The sequence below is a fragment of the Pocillopora damicornis genome, chromosome 9 (assembly GCF_964200805.1).
Source record: "Pocillopora damicornis chromosome 9, jaPocDami1.2, whole genome shotgun sequence".
In the NCBI taxonomy this organism is placed as follows: domain Eukaryota; kingdom Metazoa; phylum Cnidaria; class Anthozoa; order Scleractinia; family Pocilloporidae; genus Pocillopora; species Pocillopora damicornis.
This window is the reverse complement of record NC_142678.1, coordinates 3,491,867-3,517,513: the sequence shown is the minus strand read 5'-3', so window position 1 is coordinate 3,517,513 and position 25,647 is coordinate 3,491,867. Positions and strand designations below refer to the sequence as shown.

The following is a 25,647-nucleotide window of genomic DNA, read 5'->3' as shown; positions in this document are numbered from 1 at the left end:
TACCTCAAATTCTTTAGAGTGAGAATACGGGCATCCTGGATGAATGCCAGTCCATCGGACATAACTTTCAGCATTTCGTGAGAATTCCATGATGGTTCATCCTTTGAGAGGAGGGCCACTGAGAGAATAAAGTTTCTTCCCTGAAAACACAACACAACGACCCTGCCTGGCCTTGAACCTGGGCTTCTAAATCCAGAGCCCAGCGTAGTAATCGCGACGCCATTTTATTTTGTCAAGAGAATTGGACCTGATTCTCTTTTGGCTTCATAGATGGTGGTTTACCATTATAAACAGAGAGAAAAATATGCCAGGAACCTTACCCATTTCACCTCAACAAATGAAATGTGAGCATCTGTCCCATAATTCACTGCGCGTCTCCCACTTGTTCCCACACCTTTCAAGTGAGCTCGCGTAGTAGCGGTAATTTACGCTAATTGAAACTACTATTCATCGGAAAACGCGACGTTTTTAACTCTTTTCTTTTATCCCTCTAAGTTTTTGAAACAGAGCCGTGTGAATGCAGAGCTGGACGGCTTTTTCCGGACCGGCTCACGTCAACCCGTCCGGCCCTACACACGTCAGCTCTCATCGTGGTTTTCTGTGGGATTGCGCGAGCGGGGCCGCACGGGTCATATGATAATATAAATGATTACTTGTGCGATTTATTGATTTATTGCTGAATAAAGAGGTAAGTTACTAAGGAAACTGTGGTGCTGCGCTGGGGGGTGCGGGGGGGGGGGGGGGACGGGCCGGGGTGTAGCAAGATAATCTGGTTTTATCGACTGAGTTGATGATGTAAACTGACCACCGCAGAGTTTCTAAAAGCTGACTTTACGAGCGCTAGTCCTTCGTCAGAACGATCAACGGAGGGCTAACGCTCTGAACATCAGCATAGAAATTATTTCTAGTGACCGATTTAAATTATCGACTTGGTTGATAAAACTTAATTGATTTATTAATGGTTTGATTAACTAATTGCTTGATCGACCGACCGTCAACTCAGGTGTCAACGCAAAACTGAAAAGGGAATAACGACCGTGTTTTATGGACGCAGTGGATCACAGCTTACCAGTGAGTGGGAATCATGGATTGGGTGTAAGAAACCACAAGAGTGATCGTAAATGAAGGACAAAATTAATGGACACATGACATTCACGTAGCTGCTCTTAAGGAAGTAATAACAAATGAAGTTTAAATGTACCGAAGTTCGCTGTAATACCTTCCTCCCTATTGAATATTGTGTAATCACAGACAACAAACTTCCATATTGTACAGGGGGAGAAGGGGTTAATTTGTATTTTGTGTATAATTGGTATGCTATTACATTAGAGTTGACAAGTGAATTCTTGTCTCCATTTATTTTTCCTTCTTCCTTTTGTTTTTATTTTCTTTCATTTACCAAGAGATCGTCTTGATCAGGAATGCGACCATCATGATGTCCAAGAGGTAAACACGACACTTCCATTCATTTGAAAATAACTCTTGAAGAACTCATCTTTCCTTTTAATTTTTTACTGATTTACTGACTTTTTTTCTCTCGCACACAGTTAAACAAAGAACGAGTCAAGGTAATGAAATCCAGCAACCCAAGGTACTTGTTTGTGTTCTTCTTGAAGAATGAAATGTTGGCCTCAAGCCCCGTATCCATCATTACCGACTCTCTTCAATGAGAATCAATACGCGACTAAAGATCAAAATTGACAAATACACGGGCGAAAATGACTTCACTGTAACCAACACCTTGTTTATTTGGAATTATCGAGGCATAAAGTGAAGTGTGCTTGTGAGATTGTCTCGCACTGCCGTCGGAGCTCATTCCTGTTTCTTTGGCGAGAAATCCCCTCGGGAGTATTGCCAATCAGGGTTACTCTCCCTCCCCACACACCCCCCCCCTCTTCTCTACTTTCCGTTACGTTTCCCGGGTAACTTATCTTCCAGAGATAGTTACCACGAGAACTATATGTCCAGCATATGACCAAAACACATTGACACGGCCAGCACTCGAGCCCTGACTCACTGAATTTCATCGCCCTGAGCATAAAGCTACCGGTTCTTTACATCGTTTGGAATTTATTGGCTAAAGCAAAACGAATTCTTACATTGACGAGTTTTATTTCTGTTCATATCTCCAAGTTTTTTTTTTATATATCGTTGTGCAAACATTTCTTCGTAGGTTTGTTCTTAGAAATTACATCGCCCAAAGAGCTATAGAGGCCGCAGAAAATGGAGACTTTTCTTTGGTAAGAGCAGTGAAACCATTAGAACCCGTCAAACATTTTTAATCTTGAAAACCGTTGCATACTTATTTGCAGGTTTATTTCGGTAAAATTTCCCCACAGCCCCATGCTACATTATGTATTCAGTTCTTCGATAGAGAAAACAATGACACAAACAATACATTGCTATTGGAAAAACAGATTTGTTTTACAATAGTGTAGGGCTGTGCAAAAATTTATCTTTATTTTCACCCAGCACGATCGAAAGAGATTATGACCAATAGGGAAATAGGAAGTCATTTGGTTTTATTCCCTTCTTTACTTTGGCGGGCAAAGAAAATATACGCGAGTCAAAGACGCTTGTTAGAAGAAACTCGTCGGCGCAAAATTTTCCCGAGATTCTGTGCAAAATTATTTGAGAAGTGTCCTTGTTGGATAATTTGGTATTATTCACTGAGTTGATGACGTAAATTGGCCACCGCAAAGAGTTTCCAAAGACGACGTTTCGAGCGTTAGCACTTTGTCAAAGCTAATTGGTCATATACACTGACAAAAATTTCGACTCGTTTGTCATCTTTTGGAAAGGGATTCTTTTAGGACTATTTTTCCATCTACGATGCAAAGGAAAGCTTGCGAAGGGAATACTTGCAAGCACTGACTTGTATGTGGTTTAAGATGCACTGATAACATTTTACATTTCCCTCTCCTGTTCTTTTGCAGGTTCAAACTATTCTCAAACGCTTGAAAACACCTTACAAAGACGATGTGGAATTTGACGAAGCTACGCTCTACGTAGCAGCGAGTACTAATTCCACCTTGTCTTGTAATCATGAGAAAACGAGGCTGTACAACGCTCTGGATACAAGGAAAACTAACCTTGATAAATTGCCTGATGATGCGTTTAATATGCGGCTTTCGTGATCTTCGTAAATCTACCGCGTAATCCTCGAGGGTCCTCGTGGCGGAGTGAGTCTATCGTCCCTCCTCGCTCAAAGCCAAGAAGTAGGGTTAACGACATGCAGGATTGAAAGGGATTTTCATCGATTGCAGTTGGCAAAAAAGTAAAACAGTGAAACGATAGTGTAGCTTGTTTTCAGGCTCTCGGTTAGCCTTGTACCCAGGCTCTACCTCTTTGCCACTCCTTCAAATAGCGAATCAAAATTGACGTCACCACACGCGGCTCTCAACCAGTAACCAGGCTTTCACAAAGACTTCTCGTAGGACTATATTGCTTAATCAAAACAATTCCAACAATCTTTCGTTTGGATCAACAAATATGGCCGCCAGAATGCTCTACGCCAATGAAGCGGTTGGAGATGGAGAAGTTCTCAGCTTAGCTCGACAGAAGCGACGCGGGAGCCGGTTTACCAGACTGTTTTTAGTCTGTCCACAGCTGTTATAGTGACTACTTGAGGACAACCACCTCAAGCATTATGTTACGATTTGTACACAAATCTTCAATTGCAACCCCCCCCCCCCCCCCGCGACTGTTTTCGTTTTATCCCCTGATCGTGTTCGCTTTTATCCCTCGAGCCCTGGACGATGATCAGATCTGTGATCATCTGTAAACAGACTAGGATGGTTTATCTCGATGGATGTACCTCTTCCAGTTGTTGAAGGTATTAACAAAAACCAATAATTGGCAGTTTTTACCCGATGTGAATTAGATCTGGAATGGAACAACAGAATAAAATATTTTTTTTATAGCTTTGTAGTTTGTGTCTCTTAGTCAGGTTTTTCCCCAACGTTCCGTTACGTAAGCGAGATATTAATTTTGTAATATTGAAACCACTTTCAGTTTGTCAAAGGAATTTTATGAAGCTGTCAGCACAAAATGCAGGTTAAACACAGGTTGCCCAAGCTCCAGCTGTGAGATGATCATCTTGTGAAATAAGAGACATGGCGGAATTATAAGAGTTTGTATGGGAATTTTTACGACCGCTCGTACGAATAAGGCGAAATCGCCCTTTTAAAATCGTCTTACAGGACAATTTGCGTGGTTTCATCAAAACTTTAATAGGCCAGTTGTAAGTGTCAAGGATAAGTGTGTTTGAATTATCATTCCAAGCCTGAGTTTTGCACGAGTTTAGACGTCAAATACTCATAGCAGTATTTCACCAAGGAACTAAGGTGATAAAGCATGACCTCAAGTTCAAAATGTTGTCTTGATCGCATTCTTTCCATATGTTCTTTTCGAAGCGAAAAAGCAGATTGACACGAAAACTGTCCCTTCGTCCGGATGTACTTTCACGATACCGTTGTAAATGTTACGCATTAACAGTTTTATCTATAATGCAGGATAAATCTGAGTAAAAGGTACAGCCACAATCGACGACAAAATTGTTGACTCGTTACTGCTGAAAATGCAAAACTCTGCGTTGGCAAACCATTTTTATCCCTTACACCCTTGCTTCTGCTCCCCCTCCCTCCCCCTCTCCCCCGTCTCCCCCCTCTTCCCCCCGCCCACAGTGTTTCTCTGTTTCTTTTGATTTTAGACAGATGGGTTCATTTTCAATTTTAATGCTTAAAACTTCCCGAAAAGTGACTGCGTGACATCTGTTCCGTAGTAAGTCACAGATAACGTAAAAATGAGGTCAACTTTTCGTCCTTCTCCGCCGAAAGATCACGAAAAATCCGGTCAAAGTGCATGTTAATTTTGCTTATCTGATACCTGTAGTTAATCGATAGAGGACTTTTCCCGTGTTCACACAGCGGATTTAGAAGAATTCAAGTCATGCAAACCTGAGGCGCAGTCGGGGCTTGCAAAACTTTTCAGAATTCTCCCAATCGTCCGAGTGCTTAGAAAAGGCTATGTAAACACAAAAAAATTACTTAATTGCTTTCTTGAAATAATTCTCAGTAAGTTCGAAAAGTCTGACGTTACAACCGTGTTCAGGGGCTCTCTGCTAAACACACCTAACGATAACTATTACTTTCCCTAAAACGTTTGTATAGCGTGACGATTAGAAGTGGATTATTTGCTGAGATAATAATCAGTCCCAGAGTTCAATGAGGGATAAGAAAAGAATATGAAATTTCGAGGCGCTGGATTCCTCGGTATCTGGCTTCATCGTTGGAAGGCTGTTGACCTGTTTTCCCAAAAGGTTAGATTGAAAATATTTTTTTCGCTTATTTTATCATTTATGGGAATATAAGCTCGTTATCATTCACTTTTTTCTTCTTCAGTAGCCTGTTGTGTAGAGAAATGCATTAGGCATCAAACCAACACATCTATAATCACTTCCGCTTTTGATTTCATTCGTCGCCACGTAAAAATTCATTTTTAAGTAAATTTTTTTTACGATATGACCATTTTGTGCCGATCATTCGGTATATGAAGCAGTTTGATGTCATCTGTGATAGGTGCATAGATCTGTACTTGCGAGTGGGAACCTAATTCTTCGCTCTGAAGGGCTAAAGATCGAAACGTCAGCTTATTTACCCTTTACGGTGGCTTATTTACCCTTTACGGTGGCTTATTTACGTTTTCAACTCATTTGTCAACACTAATTTACCTCTCAAGAAAAGTGACCGGCTCGACTTCAGGAAATCAATTCAAAGATCATCGCATTGCAAAGTTGAATTAAATGTAAATTTTTAAATTTTTGTAATACTAACAGATTCAATCATAAAACGTTTGATAAAATGTTTATGATTTGGAGGATTTCTTGAAGGAACTGACATAATGTCATTTCATTTCGACCTTCACCGACCTAAGAAAGGAAAGAGAAAAGAAAGGGTTTTTGAGCGAAGTATTTTGCGTAGCATGGAAAATACATCTCCGGCGGAAGGAATCGCATGACTCATAAAAGGAATCTGTAATGCAGTGACTAGGACCATGAATGACTTATGTCATGACGGCATGTTATTTTGTAATCCTTTAGATCCCCGCCAATTCGAGTCTCCTGGTCCTTCGTACTCGACTCGAGTATAGTTGCATTTTCTTTCGGTATTAAGCATATTTTCTACAACGAGACGTGTTCCTAGTTTGCCATTGTTTCTCCTGGCGAAACTGAAACTTTTTCACACCAGAGAGGTTAGTGAGAATATAATTATGACTGATTGCTGTATTTTCTGCTATTTTTCCCAAATAGAGGAACAATTGACTCGAAAAAATGCAAACCTCTTAACTTTCAATTGGAAATTCTTATATACAAAACTAGAAATTTAACAGTAGTGTTCTTTTTTTGCACTAAACTTTCCGTGAGTTTTGATTGATTTATTCTTTTACAAGGAATTAATTAATTAAAGTAGAACTGCAAAAGAGCTTACTGCATAAGACTCAATATCCCTGACCTTAGGTGAGGGTTTTGTAGATCTTGAAAAATTTTTGTAATTTCAGTGGTAAATCTTTCACAGACCTTCTTAAGTATAATGGAACAGCGAATTGGACAGAATTCTCCAAGCAGTAACATATAACTAAAAATTTAATGTTCACTTCAAAATGACCATCCAGACAACGTAACTCACGTGTGAGGATCAATAAACAGATTATTGTATGATGGTTATTTGGTTATGAGGTGCACTGTTTTAATGAGAAAATTTTCCTTTCCCTGAAAAATAGATTCTAAACTCAGAGTGCAACTTATAGCAACTGAAGGTATTTTGGTGCAGCCTTTAACAGTGTGTGTATATCATTTAAATTGATTGCTTTACTCTACTGTAAGTCAGTTGACAGAATTTTCACTCTTACTGTGCGTGTGTTAATCACTAAGACTGATGATGGGTCTTTTAACTGTCACTTCGACATTGTCAATTTCTCAAGTTTTGGGTTCTTAATTCTTACAACTCAAAACTTCTTACAGCTGAATAACTACAATATAACCCACCTGAGAGGGCTTTAATTAACCAACTTAATACTGCCCAAAGGCTCATGATGTTAAGGTGTAAAGAATTAAAAGTTCTGGAAACAAACAAAATATTTTTTTCTATGAATAATCAATTAGTGTGGTCAGAGGTAATTGTGATGAGCTCAATACATTGCAATATAATGTTTGTGTACTAAATATGCTAAAAAAAGATTTAAAAAATTATTTTCCTTTGAAAGTATTGCATAAGAAATTTTAATGGGTTTCATTTTATACAATATGTTGCTCTTGCTTTGATTATGCTGTGAAGATCCCAATACTGAATATGTACAGAACCAACTGTAACAAAATGTTTACTGTGTGTGATTCTGTTACTGGTACATGTAATGTGGTTATTTGGTCAGGAAAATGTCACTGTTGCTTATGAGCAATCAAAAGCAGTTGGGTAACCTCTTCTGGCCCAGTATAAATTCTGTTGTTCTGTTGTTGCTTGATTACAAGTAAGATTTAGGCTTCCAATTGCCAGTAGTTTTGATGGGGGCATTATGAAACACTTTCTGAAAACTTCCTTCCTCTTTTAACTTAAGACCCTGCTCTAGAATTGGCTTGTAATGCTAAGGGAACTCAGTATTAAAATGATATTAATTTGTTATATATTACAATTAAATACAATGTTGTTTAGGTCTAAGATCGAGATCTTGTGACTAATTATGATCCATACATCAGTCATGTTAAATTATTTCCCTAAATTTAAAACTGTGACCAGGAGAATGACCTTGTCAGCATCTAAGGAAATGTTTAGATAACTGTGAGGAGAATATGCATACTGATGTTAGGGTGTAAAGGGTTAAAAGTTCTGAGAACAAAAAAGATATTTTTACCATAATCAATTAGCCTTGTCTAAAGTAATTGTGATGAGCACAATAAAATTTGCGACATACTGTTTGCTAATTAAATATGCCAAAAAAAGATAAAATTGTTTTTTTCTTTTTAAAAGTGTTGCGTAAGAAATTTTCATGGGTTTCATTTAATATGATATGTTGCTCTTGCTTGGATTATGTTGTCAAGATCACAGTACTGAAAGTGTACAGAACCATGCAACTGTATGAAAATGTTTTTCCCCAGGCAGGCTTTCCTATTGATATCAGCCAAGTGATTTGGTTTATATTCCTGTGATCATGTTTTATGGAAATTGTATCCTGTTTTGTTATTTCATGAAACATTCTCAGCTTTAGATTTTCAGATGAAATGGCCATTTTCCCTAATAGAGGAATATGACTTGAAAAAATGCAAACCTCATAACTTTCAATGGGAAATTTTTCAATACAAAATTAGAAGTTTACAGTGGTCTTTTTTTTTTCTTTTGCACTTAACTTTCTGTGAGTTTTGATTGATTTCTTCTGTTACAAGGAACTGATTAATTAAAGTAGAACTGCTAAAGAGCATAGAGCATAGACTCAATATCCCTGTCCTTAGGTAAGGGTTTTGTAGATCTTGAAAATTTTTATGATTTCGATAGGGAATATTCTTCAGACTTACTTTTAGTAAAGGGGAACAGCGAATTAGACAGATTTCTCTGAGCAGTAATGTATTAAGTTTAGCTTTCTGCTGCTGCAACTTAAACATAAATACACGTGCATTTGTATATTTCCATGCAGTAATTTACATCAGGTGATTCCTGAAAAATGATTTCTATTTTAAGATAATATTTAGGATATTGGTTTGGTGGTAAGGCAAAACAATTTTGATTTTATGATATGGACAGTCATTAAAAGTTGAATCCTGGAAGCATTTTCATGCCACAGATATCAGTTTGGTTCAATGGTAGTTTAGCTTCAAAACCATGTGCTAAAATGTGACCCAAGTAAATCTTAACCCAGGGTTAGGTTTGTGAACTGTACTGTTTCATCTTGTGTTTCATACATTCACCCTGTTAGTGTAACTAGTTGCCCATGTATGTCATGCCCTGCATTATATTAAAGCCAGTGTCCAAATAGTTTGAATTAGACCTTAGGTCTTTGCATTTTATACTCCAATGCTCCACCTTCTGGCTTGAGAAAATATTTAAACCCTTTATTGCCTGAGAGTGGGCAAAAGATGCTATTACATGCTCAGTATATCATCATAGTTTCTGAAATTTTCACAACCAAAGGGTCATTGAAAGATCTGCACACTGAAGGCATAAAATCATAGCCCCCTCCAATATCAGACTTGATTTACCACTCCTGCAACTTCTGGAACTTGTTGTCTTTGTACTGTTTTGGTAGAGGTGATGCCTTACAACTATCAATGCTCTGAGAGCTGCAATTTATGCTACAGTTTATTGGTATACCCTATATGTACCAGGAAAGCAAAAACTAAATTTTCTTTCACTTTTGACACTTATCTGTCTTTTCAGTTACCACCTCCACACCTGTTGGTGTCATTTATAGCATAACCCCAAAATACCTTTCCAATGATTTATTATATGTAGTCTAAAGGTTCATTATTCTCATTTTAAAAATTTGGCATTTCCTTCTGGCAGTAAAACAAGCCAAGCTAAAGTTAAGTTCATATGTGACATGCCATACGGCATTCTGCCAGGATCAACAATTTGGAAAGCATCATATGAGAATGAGAAAGATAATAAATTTTGATTTTGTAGCAAAATGAAGATTGTTCATTATTCTGCTCTGGGAATAGGTTTATACTTGGAGTGTTTAAAAAACCTTTCATGTTCATGTTCACTTCAAAATTCCCATCTACAGTTTAACGTCTCATACAAGAGTTAATTGGTTTTAAGGTGCACTGTTTTTCCTTTCCCATGAAAAATAGATGCTAAACTCGGAGTGTATTTTATAGTGAAGTATTTTGGTGCAGCCTTGTCACAGTGTTTGGTTATCATTTAAATTGATTTTTTTCTTTACTCTAAGTCCATGGACAGAATTTTCCATCTTACTGTGCATGTGTGAATCACTAAGACTATTTATGGATCTTTTAGCTGACTTGTAGACAATTTGTCAATTTTTCAAGTTGTGGGTTCTTAATAGAACTGGAAACTTCTTACAGCTGAATATCTATAGTAATGCCCACCTGAGAGGGCTTTAATTAACCAACTTATCATTGCCCAGAGGCTCATGTTGCAAGTGTTCCACAACCTCAAAAAAAGTGTCACAGAACTATGAAAGTAAAAAACTAGGAACAAGTGGAATACATTTAACTTTTTAACTCCCAGTTGTGACCAGCATCAAATTTCCTCCCACAATATCACCTGTGAATCAAACATTAAGGTTATAAGGATAAAAGAGGTAATCACTGACTGTAGAAGCTCTTGATTGTTAAGCAAATTCTCCTTGTCAGCCTCTTAGGAAATATTTAGATAACTGTAAGGAGAATATACATACTGATGTTAGGGTGTAAAGGGTTAAAAGTTCTGAAAATAAAAAAATTGGCCAGGTCTGAATTAATTGTGATGAGCACAATACATTGCAATGCAATGTTTGCTTGTTAAATATGCCAGAAAAAGGTAAAAAATAGTAATTTTTTCTTTGAAAGTATTGCATAAGAAATTTTCATGGGTTTCATTTCATAAGATATGTTGCTCTTTCTTGGGTTATGCTTTCAAGCTCACAATACAGAATGTATACATAACCAACAGTAAGAAAATGTTCACTCTCTCTGAGTGTTATCCTGTTACATGTAATGTGGTTATTTTGTAAGGAAAATGTCCGGCATTGTGTCTTATGAGCAGTCAAAAGTAGTGGGGTACCTCTTCTGACCCAACATTAGCTCTTTGGAGTTTCCTGTTGCTAGATAACAAGAGAGATTTAGGCTTCCATGCCCTTCTAGTGGCAGTAGTTTTGATGGGGTATTATGACATACTCTCTAATAACTTCCTTCCTCTTTTAACTTAAGACCCCGCTCTAGAATTGGCTTGTAATGCTTCTATTGCTGTGTAAACCAATGCTAAGGGAACTCAGTCATATATGTTAAATTATTTCCCTAAAGTGAAAACTCTGACAAGCAAAATTTTGAAAATTGTTGTCAGTATTTAACTGCATTAAATTTTGAATTAAATTTTGTATCATTTTTATTCCTGTGTTCTATTGAGCAGTGAATCTGGTGTCATTACAAAGCCTTCAGTTAACATTTTTAGTGGTTCAGTGGTGAAATGCTATTAATAACTTTCTTATAAATTGTTATGTGATTTGATTTTTTTCAGGAACCTCTGATCCCAAAGACTTTATTCCTTCAGCTGGCTCCTTGTCTGACCAATCAGCTGGCTTTTGGAATACCACTGTGAGGATTGCAAATGGTGTGTGGGGGAGCTCAGGTAACCATAAGGCTGTCAAACAATAATAATTATTATTATCCTATGAGTATGAACTGAAGATACCTGGAGTATTGTAATTTGTAATTATCATTATATATACAGCGCAGATTTGATAAGTTTATAATATTTTAGTCAATAAACTTCTATAGAGACACAATTATATAGGAATATTATTCCTTCAGAGCACAAAAACAATCCCTGATACTCTAAAGATGACAGGTTTCTTTAACCCTTTGAACCCTAAGAGTGACCAGCATCTAATTTCTCCCTACAATATCACCCCTGAGTCACGTGTTAGGGTCATGAGAATGAAGGTAGTGATTATTAATTAAAGAAAAGCTTTTGATCAGTAAACAAAATCTCCTTGTCAGCACCTTAGGAAATGTGTAAAGAAAGTATGGAGAATATGCGTTATGACACTTGGGTGTAAAGGATTAAATAGTGTTGAAGGAGTCAGACTGATTAGTAGAGTGGAGATGTCCATCAAAGGTTCTTACTCCTCTTTCCAGTACATGTCTAAGAGAAGCAATTACCCAATTGTAATGTTTCTTTCAGAAAGCGTGCAGGTACACCTGATGACTCCATCTTTGTATTTTGGATCATATGGCATCAGCTACTCCTTCACCTCTTGCCAGTTCTGTAGAGAAGACAAATGGAGCCAAGCTCAGCCGACTTCTCATCGATGGTGGAACAACAGTTCTCAGGAGCATTTTCAATGGATATCATCCCCCAGCAAGTCTTTCAGCCGCGTTGAATGCAAACTATTTGACACTAAAAAATCTGTTGAAAAGAAAGATTCTACACAAACCTCAATGGGATCTATTGTTTCCTCCAAGCGGTGCTCCTCCAGATACCCAAACATTTGATATCACTCTTTTATTCCTTCTCTTAACCAATATTTGTGGTCTCTCCCCACCCCGCTCTGGGTGGCACACTAAACCACCTCCAAGTGACAACACCCTTAAAGCAAATCTTGCTCGCATAAAGTTTTACCGCAATGAATTGTATGGCCATGTTACCACAACTGGTATTGCTGATCCAACTTTCTCAACTCTGTGGCAGGAGATCAGTGCTGTCCTTGTTGCTCTTGGCTTGCAGCAGGCAGAAATTGATAGATTGAAGGCTGAGCATTGTGGAGAGCAAGAGTTCTTAGATGCGTTGCTTGAGTGGGCTGATTCTGAGAAAGATATAAAATCGCAGCAGACCAAAGTGTTGCAAACTATTGATGAAAGTAAAGCAAAGCTGGTAGAAGTTCATCAGTTGCAGAAGAACTTGCAAGAATCTGTCAGTATTGTGCATCAGAGCCAACAGCAAGACACTAGAGCCATTCAAGATAACTTTGGAAAAGTCTGTGAGAAGCTTCAAACTTTGGAGGAGGTATTCCAGCACACCATTCAAATTTTGAATAACGAGAAGGAGAGCATCAGAGATGACGAAGTCCTTGCGAAACTAGCAAACGTGGATAATTTAAGTGAAATTAGAAGCCATGCAAGCAGATATGTTGAGGGAACTCGGTTATCGATCATTGCAGCAGTTGAGAGATGGTTAGACGACAAAAGTTCTCCAAATAGAGTGGTTGTTATTAGTGGAAATGCGGGTATGGGAAAGTCTGTAATCTCAGCTGTCTTGTGCCGAAAGATGTTAGAGGCTGGAAGATTGTCGGGGAGCCACTTCTGTCGGCATAACCAGGCACGCCGAAGGAATCCCAAAGTGATGTTGCAGTCCTTAGCCTGTCAGCTTTCAGACTCGCTTCCAGATTACAGGAAGGCTATCGTGAAGAAGTTGTCGAGAAATGTGGGCGTTGAAATTGGAGACATGGAAGTGGAAGAACTGTTTGAATTCTTGTTTAAAGAACCTCTTTCAGATTTGAAAGATCCAGACTCTATCCATCTCATGGTTATAGATGGCTTAGACGAAAGTGAATACCAGGGGCGTAATGAGCTTTTAAATGTGATTGTGGATTACTTCAAGACGCTTCCGTGTTGGATACGATTTGTGGTAACAACGCGACCTGAAATGAATATCTTAGAGAAGATTCAAGACTTAAATCCCATACAGCTGAACCCAAACGATCAAGAAAACTTGATGGACGTTAGGCTTTGCTTTCAAGAGCAACTGGAACATGTTCTGCAATCTGATTGCCAAGATACCATCTTAGAGAAGCTTGTTGAAAAGTCAGAAGGAGTCATGTTATATACCTATTACCTGGCAGAGTTCATTAAGAAGAATGCTGTGCGTATGAGTGCTGCTGAAGTGATCAACAGCGACTTGCCATCAGGTATTTCGTCCATTTATCAAGACTACTTCAAACGCCTGAAAAATGAAATGCAGAAAGAACTAGGTATCACCGAAGAGCAATTCTTCGATTTTTTAAGTGCCATCGTGGCAGCAAGAGAACCATTACCTGTCGAGTTTGTCTACAAGTTGTTCCTTTCGAAAGAATGGTCATCGGCTGATGAGCAAAAAGTACGAGACGCAGTTGATTGTATCTCGGCTCTTCTACCCATTGAGGGCGAGTGCATTAACTTCTTTCACAAGTCAGTCAAGGACTGGTTGGTTGAGGAGTCTACTTCGAGGCAAAAGAAGTTTATTGTTAGCGGAAAAAAATGTCATCGCGTCATTTCAAAGCTTTGCAAAGATGAACTAGATGAATTGAAACTTAAAGGGATCCAGAGTTCATCACTGAAACAGACGTCGAGGTATGCCTTGCAGCATGGTGTTCAGCATATACTCGAGGTAGAAGAGAATGCTCGTCCGTGTAGCCTGGACGACATTGTAAAGAATTATGTTTTGGACCTAGAATTGGTCTATGCAAAGCTAACTGTGAAGAGTACAGCAGCCACTGAAGATGTTCTTTGCGTACAAGAGAAGGAAAATACAAATGGTTTGTCAAAGAATTGCAGAGAAGCCCTTGAGACGTTATTGCTGCTGTTGCGGAAGCATTTAAGTACTCTTTCAAAACTTCCTTATGCCATCTTTCAAATCTTGTTGAATGAAGGAGGACCTGAACTGTCTGCGGAGGCATTAAGCTTGCTAAACACCAAGTATACGGACTTACCATATATGGAATATTTGCGAAAGAAGGAGGAAAGAACAGATGATGTTCTGCGGTTTTTTGCCTCAGATTGGGTGAACTGCTTTGATGTCTCACCAAATCAGGACTACCTGGTATGCGAGTGTTGGAATGCCACAATTCATCTGTGGTCGCTCCGTACTGCCCAGCCAATGTGGAAACGCCCTTCGTTGGTATCAAAGAATGATTTGAGATTCGGATGGGATTTCCTTTTCCCATTTTACCGGTCAGTAGTTTTCCATCCAACCTTAGACCTGATCTTACAAGGGACCCTGTGTCAGGGTTATACCTTGGTCGGAGACGTGAAACCTCTTTTCCGCTCGAGCGAGTGCCGGTTCCTAATTTGTTCAATATCTGGTGACAAAACCACGATGCTGACTGACTGTCTGTACAAGCGGAATTGCGTCATCCAGTGGAGTCTAAAAGATGGAAGTGAAATTAGTCGTTTTACACACAAATACGAAATTTTATCTTTTGCTTGGTCTGCTAGTGGAAGACGGATGGTGATCGTCGATTCTGACATGTGCGCATACCTCATTGACATGAATGATGGAGTTGAGACTCTAATATGTTCTTCAGTCTGGTCACGATGTGTTAAGTTAACTCCTGACTGCCGGTTTTTTTTCTGTTCCCATTCGGGTAAGGATGAAAATGTTTGGTCTTGTAATCCCAAGCTTTTTTGTTTAGATATTGACAGGAACACTAAGTCAACATATGGTTTGGATTGCATTTTTGGGACGAGTTCCTACCAGTACGCCTCGGAATTTGAAACTTGCAATGAGAGTGGTTTCTTACTTGGAGATCCCTTTTGGTTTTCAGATATAGAAGGATCCTTACTTGTGGAGTTTGCACTTGTACTAGAAAAGCAGATGTTACTAAGAGTTTCCCCTCACAGTAAAGTGATTGAAATGTGTCGCCTTAACGACGTAAGGGAGTGGAGATGTGAGAGTGGCGATGAAGCGGGACAAAGCATAGAACCCGGTGACAGTACGACGGAGAGAGCCGAAAATAACGATCTAACGGAACATAACCTACCAGAAACTAACAATATGCCGGAAAACGGTGTTGATAAATATTACTACTTTGATTTAGTAAGGAATTCTTATTTCTCTGTTGATGGTGACTCTCTTTATCATGTGACAGGTAGAGGGATCCAGATAATAAATATTGTGGCTGGCGATGTTTTAAGTGAAAGGATTAGAAAAAAGAAATATACAATTCTTGCACAGTCTTTAAGTGTTGTGCCCGTCAAAAGAGGTCTCCTTTTCCAAACAAATGGTGGCTTGCTTGAGTTGTGGAACTCTGACTTGTCTGTTTGCATGAAAAGGTGGACTGAGTTTCCTGTCGATTATGTTGTACCCTTATCAGAGGAACGAGTCGCCTTGGTAGCGGAGAATTTCTTTGTTTGCAGATGGGAAGTCATCATTCTAGATACAAAGAGTGAAAAAATTGTGTCAACGATTGCAAATTTTGAAGGTGAATTTTTGGCATGTAATAATAAATGGGAAGTGCTAACCACCACGGATGGAAAGTCACTGCAGCTGTGGCGTGAAAACCGAGTGCTATGGGAAACTTCTGTTCAGGAGAATCTACCCAGCTGTCACAAAAGGGTTTTATTTTCTCCTACTGAAGAAAACGTCGTCATTTATGGTAAACCTGGCTCTTACGTCCTCGACGCAGTTTCGGGAAAAGTGATTCGTCAATTAGAGAACATGGCTGTAAATGATATTAAGTTTATCAGTAACGAGGACTGCGTTGTAGGCTTGGATGATCCAAGAGGTTGGTGTCTTCGATTATACAACGTTAAATCTGGTGATCTCCTCAGTGAAATTGTAGAAGAACGACCATTTCAAAGTCTTGCAGTTTGTCCTCGTAAGCGCTTGGTCGCATTAGGCTTTAGAGACTCCAAGGACCATTTTGAAATCATTCAAGCGAAGCTGCCAGGCGACAAAGAAAAGACAAACATCGAAAGGTCAGTTGAAACAAAGTTTATTTGAAGACAGAAAAAGAATAATGTGGATAATAATATAATGTTAATAGTATTAATAGTAGTAAGAATAACAATGATACTTAATAATAATGTGATAATGATAACAATAATGATGATTGTACATGTAATAATAACGATAACAGTGCTAGTAAGAAAAGTTATGATGATAATTATAACTATGATGATACTAATGATAAATAATGGTAATAGAACAGAGTGGAGTCCACTTCGGTCTGTAATCATACGAGAGATCAGCAAAATCGGACGACCGCAAAGCAGGAGTCCGATTTGTCAATCACGAGTGTGATTACAGACACAATTGGACAACACAAAGTCCTATATCAATTTATCATAACCGTTACAATTTCCGAGGACAAAAAACACATTGAGGACAAATATCTCCGGTAGACACAATTTCTAAAGTGAAAAATTTCTCAATTTTTAAAATTCCACAGTTTTTTTTAGTGTTAGTGGTTGTTGCTATGGTTGTTGTGATCAATTCTGTGATTGGTGGATTTGGCGGAAAGGACTCCGTATAATTGGACGCTTCAACTATCCGATCTCAGGTGTCTGATTACAGACAACTGTCCGGTTTCAACTGTACAGAATGATTTGTGAAAAATAACTACTGATCACAGGTTAATTTACTAAAAAATACTCTATTATTTGAGATGTTGCCTAATATGACTTGACTTCTATTATTGAATTTTTACCCTAGGTTGAACCTCCCAGAGTAGGACTTCTACAGAGATTTACAGTTTCGTTGCTGAATGGGAAAGACATTGTCAGAAAGGCTGTATTCCGCTGATTCCTTTGCATTCGAGTGGTTACGATCTTCTAGTCCCGACATGTGAACAGGAGAGACCGCTGATCGAGATTGGAGCGAGTACAAGAATGATTTTAGTGACAAAGCTGTTCAAGGTGTTAAATTATATTTTTCTTGTAGAGACTTCATAAACATTTTTAACTGTTCCTAGCGTAAACTTAAGACAAACGTTTAACCCTGTAACTCCCATGATTGACTAAGATAGAATTTCTCCTTACAAAATCAATAGAATATCAACCAGATAAGTGATGAGAATAAAGAAAAATCTCAATTTGGGGATGAGTTGATCCAACACTAAATTCCCTGAACTAACTTTATAAGAATTGTATCGTTGACGGTAAGGAGAATTACAAATTTGATTTGGGAGTTAAAGGTTTGAAGATGTATTTTATTGCTCTTCTGGTGTTTAACCACCCAGCTACAAGCTACAATTGTTTATGGAAGCGAAGTGTAGTAAGCATTTCATTTAGTGTTGATTTGCAACTCGTTTAACTCGTGAGATTAATTTCTTACTCAAAGTGAAGCAGTATTACAATAAAATTAAAACTGAGAAGAGATTCAATGCTCAGTTGATGTGAAATTCTGTGGGCATAGCCCTAACCTCCAGTAGGTGGCTGTTAGTAGTCATTTGGTAAGGTGCCCGTGTGAGTCAGGGTATCGTTGCATAGTTAACCTCACCAAGGTGGTGAGAGGCTGAAACGTGCTGACCCTTTTCTACTCCTCCCAAACGGGTACGCTAAGCCCTGACTGAGCCTGACCTTCTGGTGGGTTGGGGGGGAGGGGTAAGGCTTCAGAAAAATTTACTACCAGGCCGCACTATTTATGAGTTTTAACCAAAAGGGGAACTCTTATCTAAGGGCATAGCCGTAACCTCCAGTAGGTGGCTGTTAGTAGTCATTTGGTAAGGTGGCCGAGTGAGTCAGGGCATCGTTACATAGTCAACCGCACAAGGGTGGTGAGAGGCTGAAACGTACTGACCCTTATCTACTTCTCCCAAACGGGTACGCTGGGCCCTAACAGCCTGACCTTCTGAAGGGTCGGATGAGAAGGAGGAAGGCTTCAGAAAAAGTTTGTATTGGGCTGCTCTGTTGATTAGTGTTAACCAGAAGGAAAATTTTTTACACACCTTGCGAATCAGGAAATCTCCCTCTCTAATTTCCATAAAGTTATAACGGAAATAAAAATTTGAAAAGCAAACGAACATATGCAAAGCATATTTAGTGAAATAAACTAGTCAAACCACTTTTATCTCAGGAAACCCCATAAATTAAGAGTAGAAAATGCCTCACCCATTCCTAATTTGAATTACCTCGAGAAATTCTGCTCCTTCATGGAAGAGAAGACACAGGACACAATAGAACATCGCATTATCAACCTACTGCTTATACTAGTTTCCTTGTTCTTTTTTTTTTCCCCATATTTTTCTACGTCATCAGTGTCTTCTACACCGAGTAGGAGCCTGAAATTTAAGGACGTCACCACACAGTTCATAACTTGGGGCGCTGACAGGAGGACACCCTAACATCAGAATCTATATTCTCCATGAAGTTCACGAATCATCTCCTAAGGTGCCACGGGGTAGTTGTTTAACAATCGAGAGCTTATTTAGTTTGTGATCATTTCCTTTCTTTCATTTCTTGATTCAGGGGCGATATTTTAAGGAGAAATTAGATGCCAGTCGGTCTTAGGGGTTAAAGAAAATTAAACCTATAGTTAAAGCTGCTTGCCCAAAACATGTCACTTTGGTTTTGAACGTTTATAAATGCACTATACAGGTTCGCATATCCCCTGTCAAGCACCAACATATTTGGAGATCCAAACAACCTAGTTCAAAGCTGCATAGTAGCTTCGCTCGTCCTGGGATATGTTCCACGGTTTCGTGAGTAAGTACCGATTAACACTCGATGGCGGTGACAGATTCGTTCTCAGTCGCATCAAAGAAGTCGTTGAGGAGAGCGCGGATGAACAAGGCGCGATGGATCTTGATTTTCCTTTTGATTGGTGAAGGTGACTTAACCCTTTACATGCTACTATCAGTATGCATATTCTCCATACTGTTATTTATACATTTCCTGTGGTGCTGACAAGGAGAATTGGTTTAACAATCAAGAGCTTCTTTAGTTGGTGATCATTTCCGTTATTCCCGTGACCATAATATTTGATTCAGGGGTGATATTGTAAGGAGAAATTAGATGCTGGTCACTCTTGGGAACCAAAGGGTTGAGTTATATCTATCAAATTGCAGACTTTACAGAGGTAAACTGAAAGCAAGTTCGAAGTGCATTCGGCCATTGCTGCAGAGCACTACGCTAGCGTCCTTAACTGATGTAAAAGTATAGATCATGTGACCGTTCGAAAAGGCTCGGAAAAGTGGCATAGACTCTGATAACAGATCACAGCTTCAATTAAAATCAAGTGACGGGTTCCTTGAAAAATTGGATTTATATTCACGTGATTGTTGGTACTAATTCAAAGCTAATTCAGTTTTGGATCATACTAGCTCTTAGCGATGAAGACATCATTGAATACCTTGTGTCTCGATGTGTTCCTCTGCAAGGATTAATCAAAGCGTATTCGACGATTCTTGAATGGAGGTTAGTTCGAAAATAGCCAGGGATTAGACCTTCTTTTCTTAGGTCGAAAAGTGTTGTAGCACCGAGTTTCTGGCATTTATCTGCGGGAGGTTGTCGGTAAACTCTTCTGGGCTTAGCAGTTCATTACAAGTGGAGCTTACCTCAAATTCTTTAGAGTGAGAATACGGGCATCCTGGATGAATGCCAGTCCATTGGACATAACTTTCAGCATTTCGTGAGAATTCCATGATAGTTCATCCTTTGAGAGGAGGGCCACTGAGAGAGTAAAGTTTCTTCCCTGAAAACACAACACAATGACCCTGCATGGCCTTGAACCTGAGCTTCTTTATCCAGAGCCCAGCGAGGTAATCGCGACGCCATTTTATTTTGTCAAGAGAATTGGACCTGATTCTCTTTTGGCCTCATAGATAGTGGTTTACCATTATAAACAGAGAGAAAAATATGCCAGGAACCTTAGCCATTTCACCTCAACAAATGAAATGTGAGCATCCGTCCCATAATTCACTGAGCGTCTCCCACTTGTTCCCACGCCTTTCAAATGAACTCGCGTAGCGGTAATTTACGTTAATTGAAACTACTATTCATCGGAAAACGCGACCGATTTAAATTATCGACTTGGTTGATAAAACTTAATTGATTTATTAATGGTTTGATTAATTAATTGGTTGATCGACCGACCGTCAACTCAGGTGTCAACGCAAAACGGAAAAGGGAATAACGACCGTGTTTTATGGACGCAGTGGATCACAGCTTACCAGTGAGTGGGAATCATGGATTGCGTGTAAGAAACCACAAGGGTGATCGGAAATGAAGCACAAAATTAATGGACACATGACATTCACGTAGCTGCTCTTAAGGAAGTAATAAGAAATGAGGTTTAAATGTAACGAAGTTCGCTGTAATACCTTCCTCCCTATTGAATATTGTATAATCACAGACAACCGACAAACTTCAACATCGTTCAGAGGGAGAAGGGGTTAATTTGTATTTCGTGTATAATTGGTATGCTATTACATTAGAGTTGACAAGTGAATTATTGTCTTCATTTATTTTTCCTTCTTCCTTTTGTTTTTATTTTCTTTCATTTACCAAGAGATCGTCTTGATCAGGAATGCGACCTTCATGATGTTCAAGAGGTAAACACGACATTTCCATTCATTTGAAAATAACTCTTTGAAGGCCTCATCTTTCCTTTTAATTTTTTACTGATTTACTGACTTTTTTCTCTCGCACACAGGTAAACAAAGAACGAGTCAGGATAATAAAATCCAGCAACCCAAGGTACTTGTTTGTGTTCTTCTTGAAGAATGAAATGTTGGCCTCAAGCCCCGTATCCACCATTACCGACTCTCTCCAATGAGAATCAATAGGCGACTAGAGATCAAAATTGACAAATACACTGACGAAAATGACTTCACTGTAACCAACACCTTGTTTTTTTTGGAATTATCGAGGCATAAAGTGAAGTGTGCTTGTGAGATTGTCTCGCACTGCCGTCGGAGCTTATTCCTGTTTCTTTGGCGAGAAATCCCCTCGGGAGTATTGCCAATCAGGGTTACTCTCCCTCCCCACGCACCCCCCCCCCTCCCCTCCTCTACTTTCCGTTACGTTTCCCGGGTAACTTACCTTCCAGAGATAGTTACCACGAGAACTATATGTCCAGCTTATGACCAAAACACATTGGCACGGCCAGCACTCGAGCCCTGACTCACTGAATTTCATCGCCCTGAGCATAAAGCTACCGGTTCTTTACATCGTTTGGAATTTATTCGCTGAAGCAAAAAGAATTCTGACATTGACGAGTTTTATTTCTGTTCATATCTCCAAGTTTTTTTTTTATATATCATTGTGCAAATATTTTCTTCGCAGGTTTGTTCTTAGAAATTACATCGCCCAAAGAGCTGTAGAGGCCGCAGAAAATGGAGACTTTTCTTTGGTAAGAGCAGTGAAACCAGTAGAACCCGTCAAACATTTTTAATCTTGAAAACCGTTGCATACTTATTTGCAGGTTTATTTCGGTAAAATTTCTCCACAGCCCCATGCTACATTATGTATTCAGTTCTTGGATAGAGAAAACAATGATGAAACAATACATTGCTATTGGAAAAACAGATTTGTTTTACAATAGTGTAGGGCTGTGCAAAAATTGTACCTTTATTTTCACCCAGCACGATCGAAAGAGATTATGACCAATAGGGAAATAGGAAGTCATTTGGTTTTATTCCCTTCTTTACTTTGGCGGGCAAAGAAAATATACGCGAGTCAAAGACGCTTGTTAGAAGAAACTCGTCGGCGCAAAATTTTCCCGAGATTCTGTGCAAAATTATTTGAGAAGTGTCCTTGTTGGATAACTTGGTATTATTTACTGAGTTGATGACGTAAATTGGCCACCGCAAAGAGTTTCCAAAGACGGCGTTTCGAGCGTTAGCACTTCGTCAAAGCTAATGGGTCATATACACTGACAAAAATTTTTTCCTGACATTTTCCTTTGTCGTATTCCAACACGGAGACTCGTTTATCATCTTTTGGAAAGGGATTCTTTTAGGACTATTTTTCCATCTACGATACAAAGGAAAGCTTGCGAAGGGAATACTTGCAAGCACTGACTTGTATGTGGTTTAAGATGCACTGATAACATTTTACATTTCCTTCTCCTGTTGCAGGTTCAAACTTTTCTGAAACGCTTGAAAAGACCTTACAGAGACGACGTGGAATTTGACGAAGCTACGCTCTACGTAGCAGCGAGTACTAATTCCACCTTGTCTTGTAATCATGAGAAAACGAGGCAATACGCAGCTCTCAACTAGTGACCAGGCTTTCACAAAGACTTCCTGCAGGACTATATTGCTTAATTAATCAAATCAATTCCAACAATCTTTCGTTTGGATCAACAAATATGGCCGCCAAAATGCTCTACGCCACGGAAGCGGTTGGAGAATGGAGAATTTCTCAGCTTAGCACGACAGAAGCGACGTGGGAGCCGGTTTGCCAGACTGTTTTTAGTCTGTCCGCAGCTGTACGAGTGACTACTTGAGGACAACCACCCCAAGCATTATGTTACGATTTGTACACAAATCTTCAATTTCACCTTCCCCTTCCCCTTGCGACTGTTTTCGTTTTATCCTCTGATCGTATTCGCTTTTATCCCTCGAGCCCTGGACGATGATCAGATCTGTGATCATCTGTGAACAGATTAGGATGGTTTATCTCGATGGATGTACCTCTTCCAGTTGTTGAAGGTACTAACAAAAACCAGTAATTGGCAGTTTTTACCCGATGTGAATTAGATCTGGAATGGAAGAACAGAATAACATATATTTTTAAAGCGTTGTGGTTTGTGTCTCAGTCAGTTTGTTCACCAACGTTCCGTTGCGTGAGCAAGATATTGGATGTGTAATACTGAAACCACTTTCAGTTTGTCCAAATAATTTTTTGAAGCTATCAGCAATAATGAAGGCTAAGAACGAAATGCAAACCTAACACTGCAGATTGTACATTTGGGACTGAGAACACAGGCTGGGTGTAAGTCGAGTGCCAACGAATTTTTTCGTGTATGATGCGATTTCCTGTTGCCGTGCATCTGTTTGGTAATAAGTCACAGATTACGTCAAAATGAGGTCAACCATTTGTCTTTCCACCGAAAGATCATAAAGAGTTTAATCAAAATGCGTATTAAATTTGGCTTATCTGATACCGGTTATTAATCGACAGAGGACTTTTCCCGTGTTTACACAGCGGATTTAGAAGAATTCAGATAAGTCTTGCAAACTTGAGACCCAGTCGGAAGCTTGCAAAACTTTTGAGAATTTTCCCAATCCATCGAGTGCTTAGAAAAGGCTCTGTAAACACAGATAAGTATCAGGAGCCATTATGCTACTGTAAGTACTTAATTGCTTTCTAGAAGCTCAGAAAGCCTGACGTCACAGCCCTGTTTGCATGCTCTCGGCTAAACGGACCTATCGATTACCGGTACTTGCCGCAACGCGTTTTAATTGCGTGAAGATGGAGGTGGACTTTACCTATTGTTTATTTAAAAGAGCGATGGTTAATTGTAGAGTCCCAGAGTTCAATCTGAGATAAGATAAGATTTCGGGACGCTGGTTTCCTCGATATCTGGCGGCATAACCGGAAGGCTGTTGATCTATTTTCCCAAAAGGTTTGATTGAAAATACTCTTTTTCGCTTATTTCATAATTTGTGGGAATATTAGCTCGTTATCATTCATTTTTTTCTTCTTCGTTAGCTTGTTATGAAGAGAAACGCTTTAAGCATTAAAGCAAAACATCTCAGTGTAATCACTTCCGCTGCGTCAAGGAAATTTCGTTTTGACATGACTATTTTGTGCAGATCATTCGGCATATGAAGCAGTTTGATATCATCTGTGAGATAGGTGCGGAGATCTGTACTTGCGAGTGGGAAGGTGATTCTCAAGAAAAGCGACTGGCTCAACTTTAGGACATCATTGGAAAGATATCGATCATCGCATCGCGAAGTTGAATTGAATTAAAAGTTTTCAATTTTTACCAGAGTTATTCAGACTTACTCAATCATATTGAGAAAATGTTTATGATTTGGAGGACTTCTTGATGAAACTAACATAATATCATTACATTTCGACCTTCACCGGCTTAAGAAAGGGAAGAGAAAAGAAAGGGATTTTGAGTGAAGTACTTTGCGTAGTATGAAAAATACATCTTGAAAGGAATCGCATGACTCAAAAAAGGAATCTGTAATGTCATCAGTGAGTGATTATGACCAAGAATGAATTTTGTCATGACAGCATGTCATTTTGTGATTCCAAGTGTCAATATCTCTATATGTGCTCTTCAGATCCCGCGCCAATTCAAGTCTTCTGGTCCTCCGCACTCGACTCTAGTGATGTTGCATTTTGCTTCGTTAAGCACATTTTCTGCAACGAGGCGTGCTCTTGGTTTGCCATTGTTTCCCTCAGTAAAACTGAACCTTTTTCTCACCAGCGAGGTTGGCGAGGATATTATTATGACTGATCTCTCTATTTTCAGAAATATAAAAAACCTGATGTTTGTTAGTTTGGCTGGCTTTTTTATTTGAATTAGGCTCATTTCCGCGTTTGATTTCTACGCACGTGGTTTGTGATTCGAATCATAGAAATGCAGTCAGTTTTTCGGTGACGTTTTTGTACTCAATAGTGAAAAACAAAAGTGTTTTGTAATTATGTCTTATAGGCTTTGCTTTGACTGAAATATCAGAGAAATCAGGATCATAATTTGGCTACACAGCATTATAAATCATCTACTACCATTTTAAATCATCTACTAAAGGTAAGCATCGTTAAATTTGATGATACAAATGAGTACGATTGAAAATAATACTCTTAATTAATAGGTACTGTGTCGGTTTAAATGTGGATGTGAGCTATCCAAATCTTTTATATCGCTTCCAAAAGTAATTTTCAACAGGCACGCTTTGCTATTGATATTAGCCAAGTGATTTGGTTTACACTTGTGACCTTATGTAGATTTCATAATGTTTTGACATTTCATAGCATATCCCCAGCTTTGGATTTCCAGATCAAATGGCCATTTTCCCTAAAGGAGGAACATGACTAGCAAAAATGCAAACCTCACAATTTTCAATTGGAAATTCTTAAATACAAAATTAGATTCAGAGCTTCAACATTCCCCTCCCAGGCAATACCCCTGGCATTTAAACTTTTGAAGATTGGTTTGTTCAAGTTCCATGTCTACTTATGTGTAGGACAAACAGCAACTTAAACATAAATACACATGCATCTCTATTTCCAATGATTTACATTGGCGTGATTCCAAAAATAATTTCCATTTTAAGATA

General features: G+C 38.9%; 3 protein-coding genes across 3 annotated transcripts in view; all 3 read left to right on the top strand.

The window, feature by feature from the left end:
• The window catches only part of LOC149039648 (uncharacterized), a 118,839-nt gene that overhangs the window by 81,627 nt on the left and 11,565 nt on the right, over nucleotides 1-25,647 (top strand). The window lies entirely within an intron of this gene.
• On the top strand, nucleotides 1,433-3,927 carry LOC149039650 (uncharacterized). The gene is made up of 3 exons (XM_089183161.1): nucleotides 1,433-1,446; nucleotides 2,174-2,240; nucleotides 2,937-3,927. The coding sequence occupies exons 1-3, from the start codon at nucleotides 1,433-1,435 to the stop codon at nucleotides 3,135-3,137; spliced, it is 282 nt and encodes a 93-aa protein (XP_089039287.1). The 3' UTR covers nucleotides 3,138-3,927.
• On the top strand, nucleotides 11,226-17,362 carry LOC149039649 (uncharacterized). Its single transcript, XM_089183554.1, has 3 exons — nucleotides 11,226-11,336; nucleotides 11,892-16,381; nucleotides 17,118-17,362. Exons 2-3 carry the CDS (start codon nucleotides 11,940-11,942, stop codon nucleotides 17,134-17,136), a joined length of 4,461 nt encoding a protein of 1,486 aa, XP_089039680.1. The 5' UTR covers nucleotides 11,226-11,336; nucleotides 11,892-11,939; the 3' UTR covers nucleotides 17,137-17,362.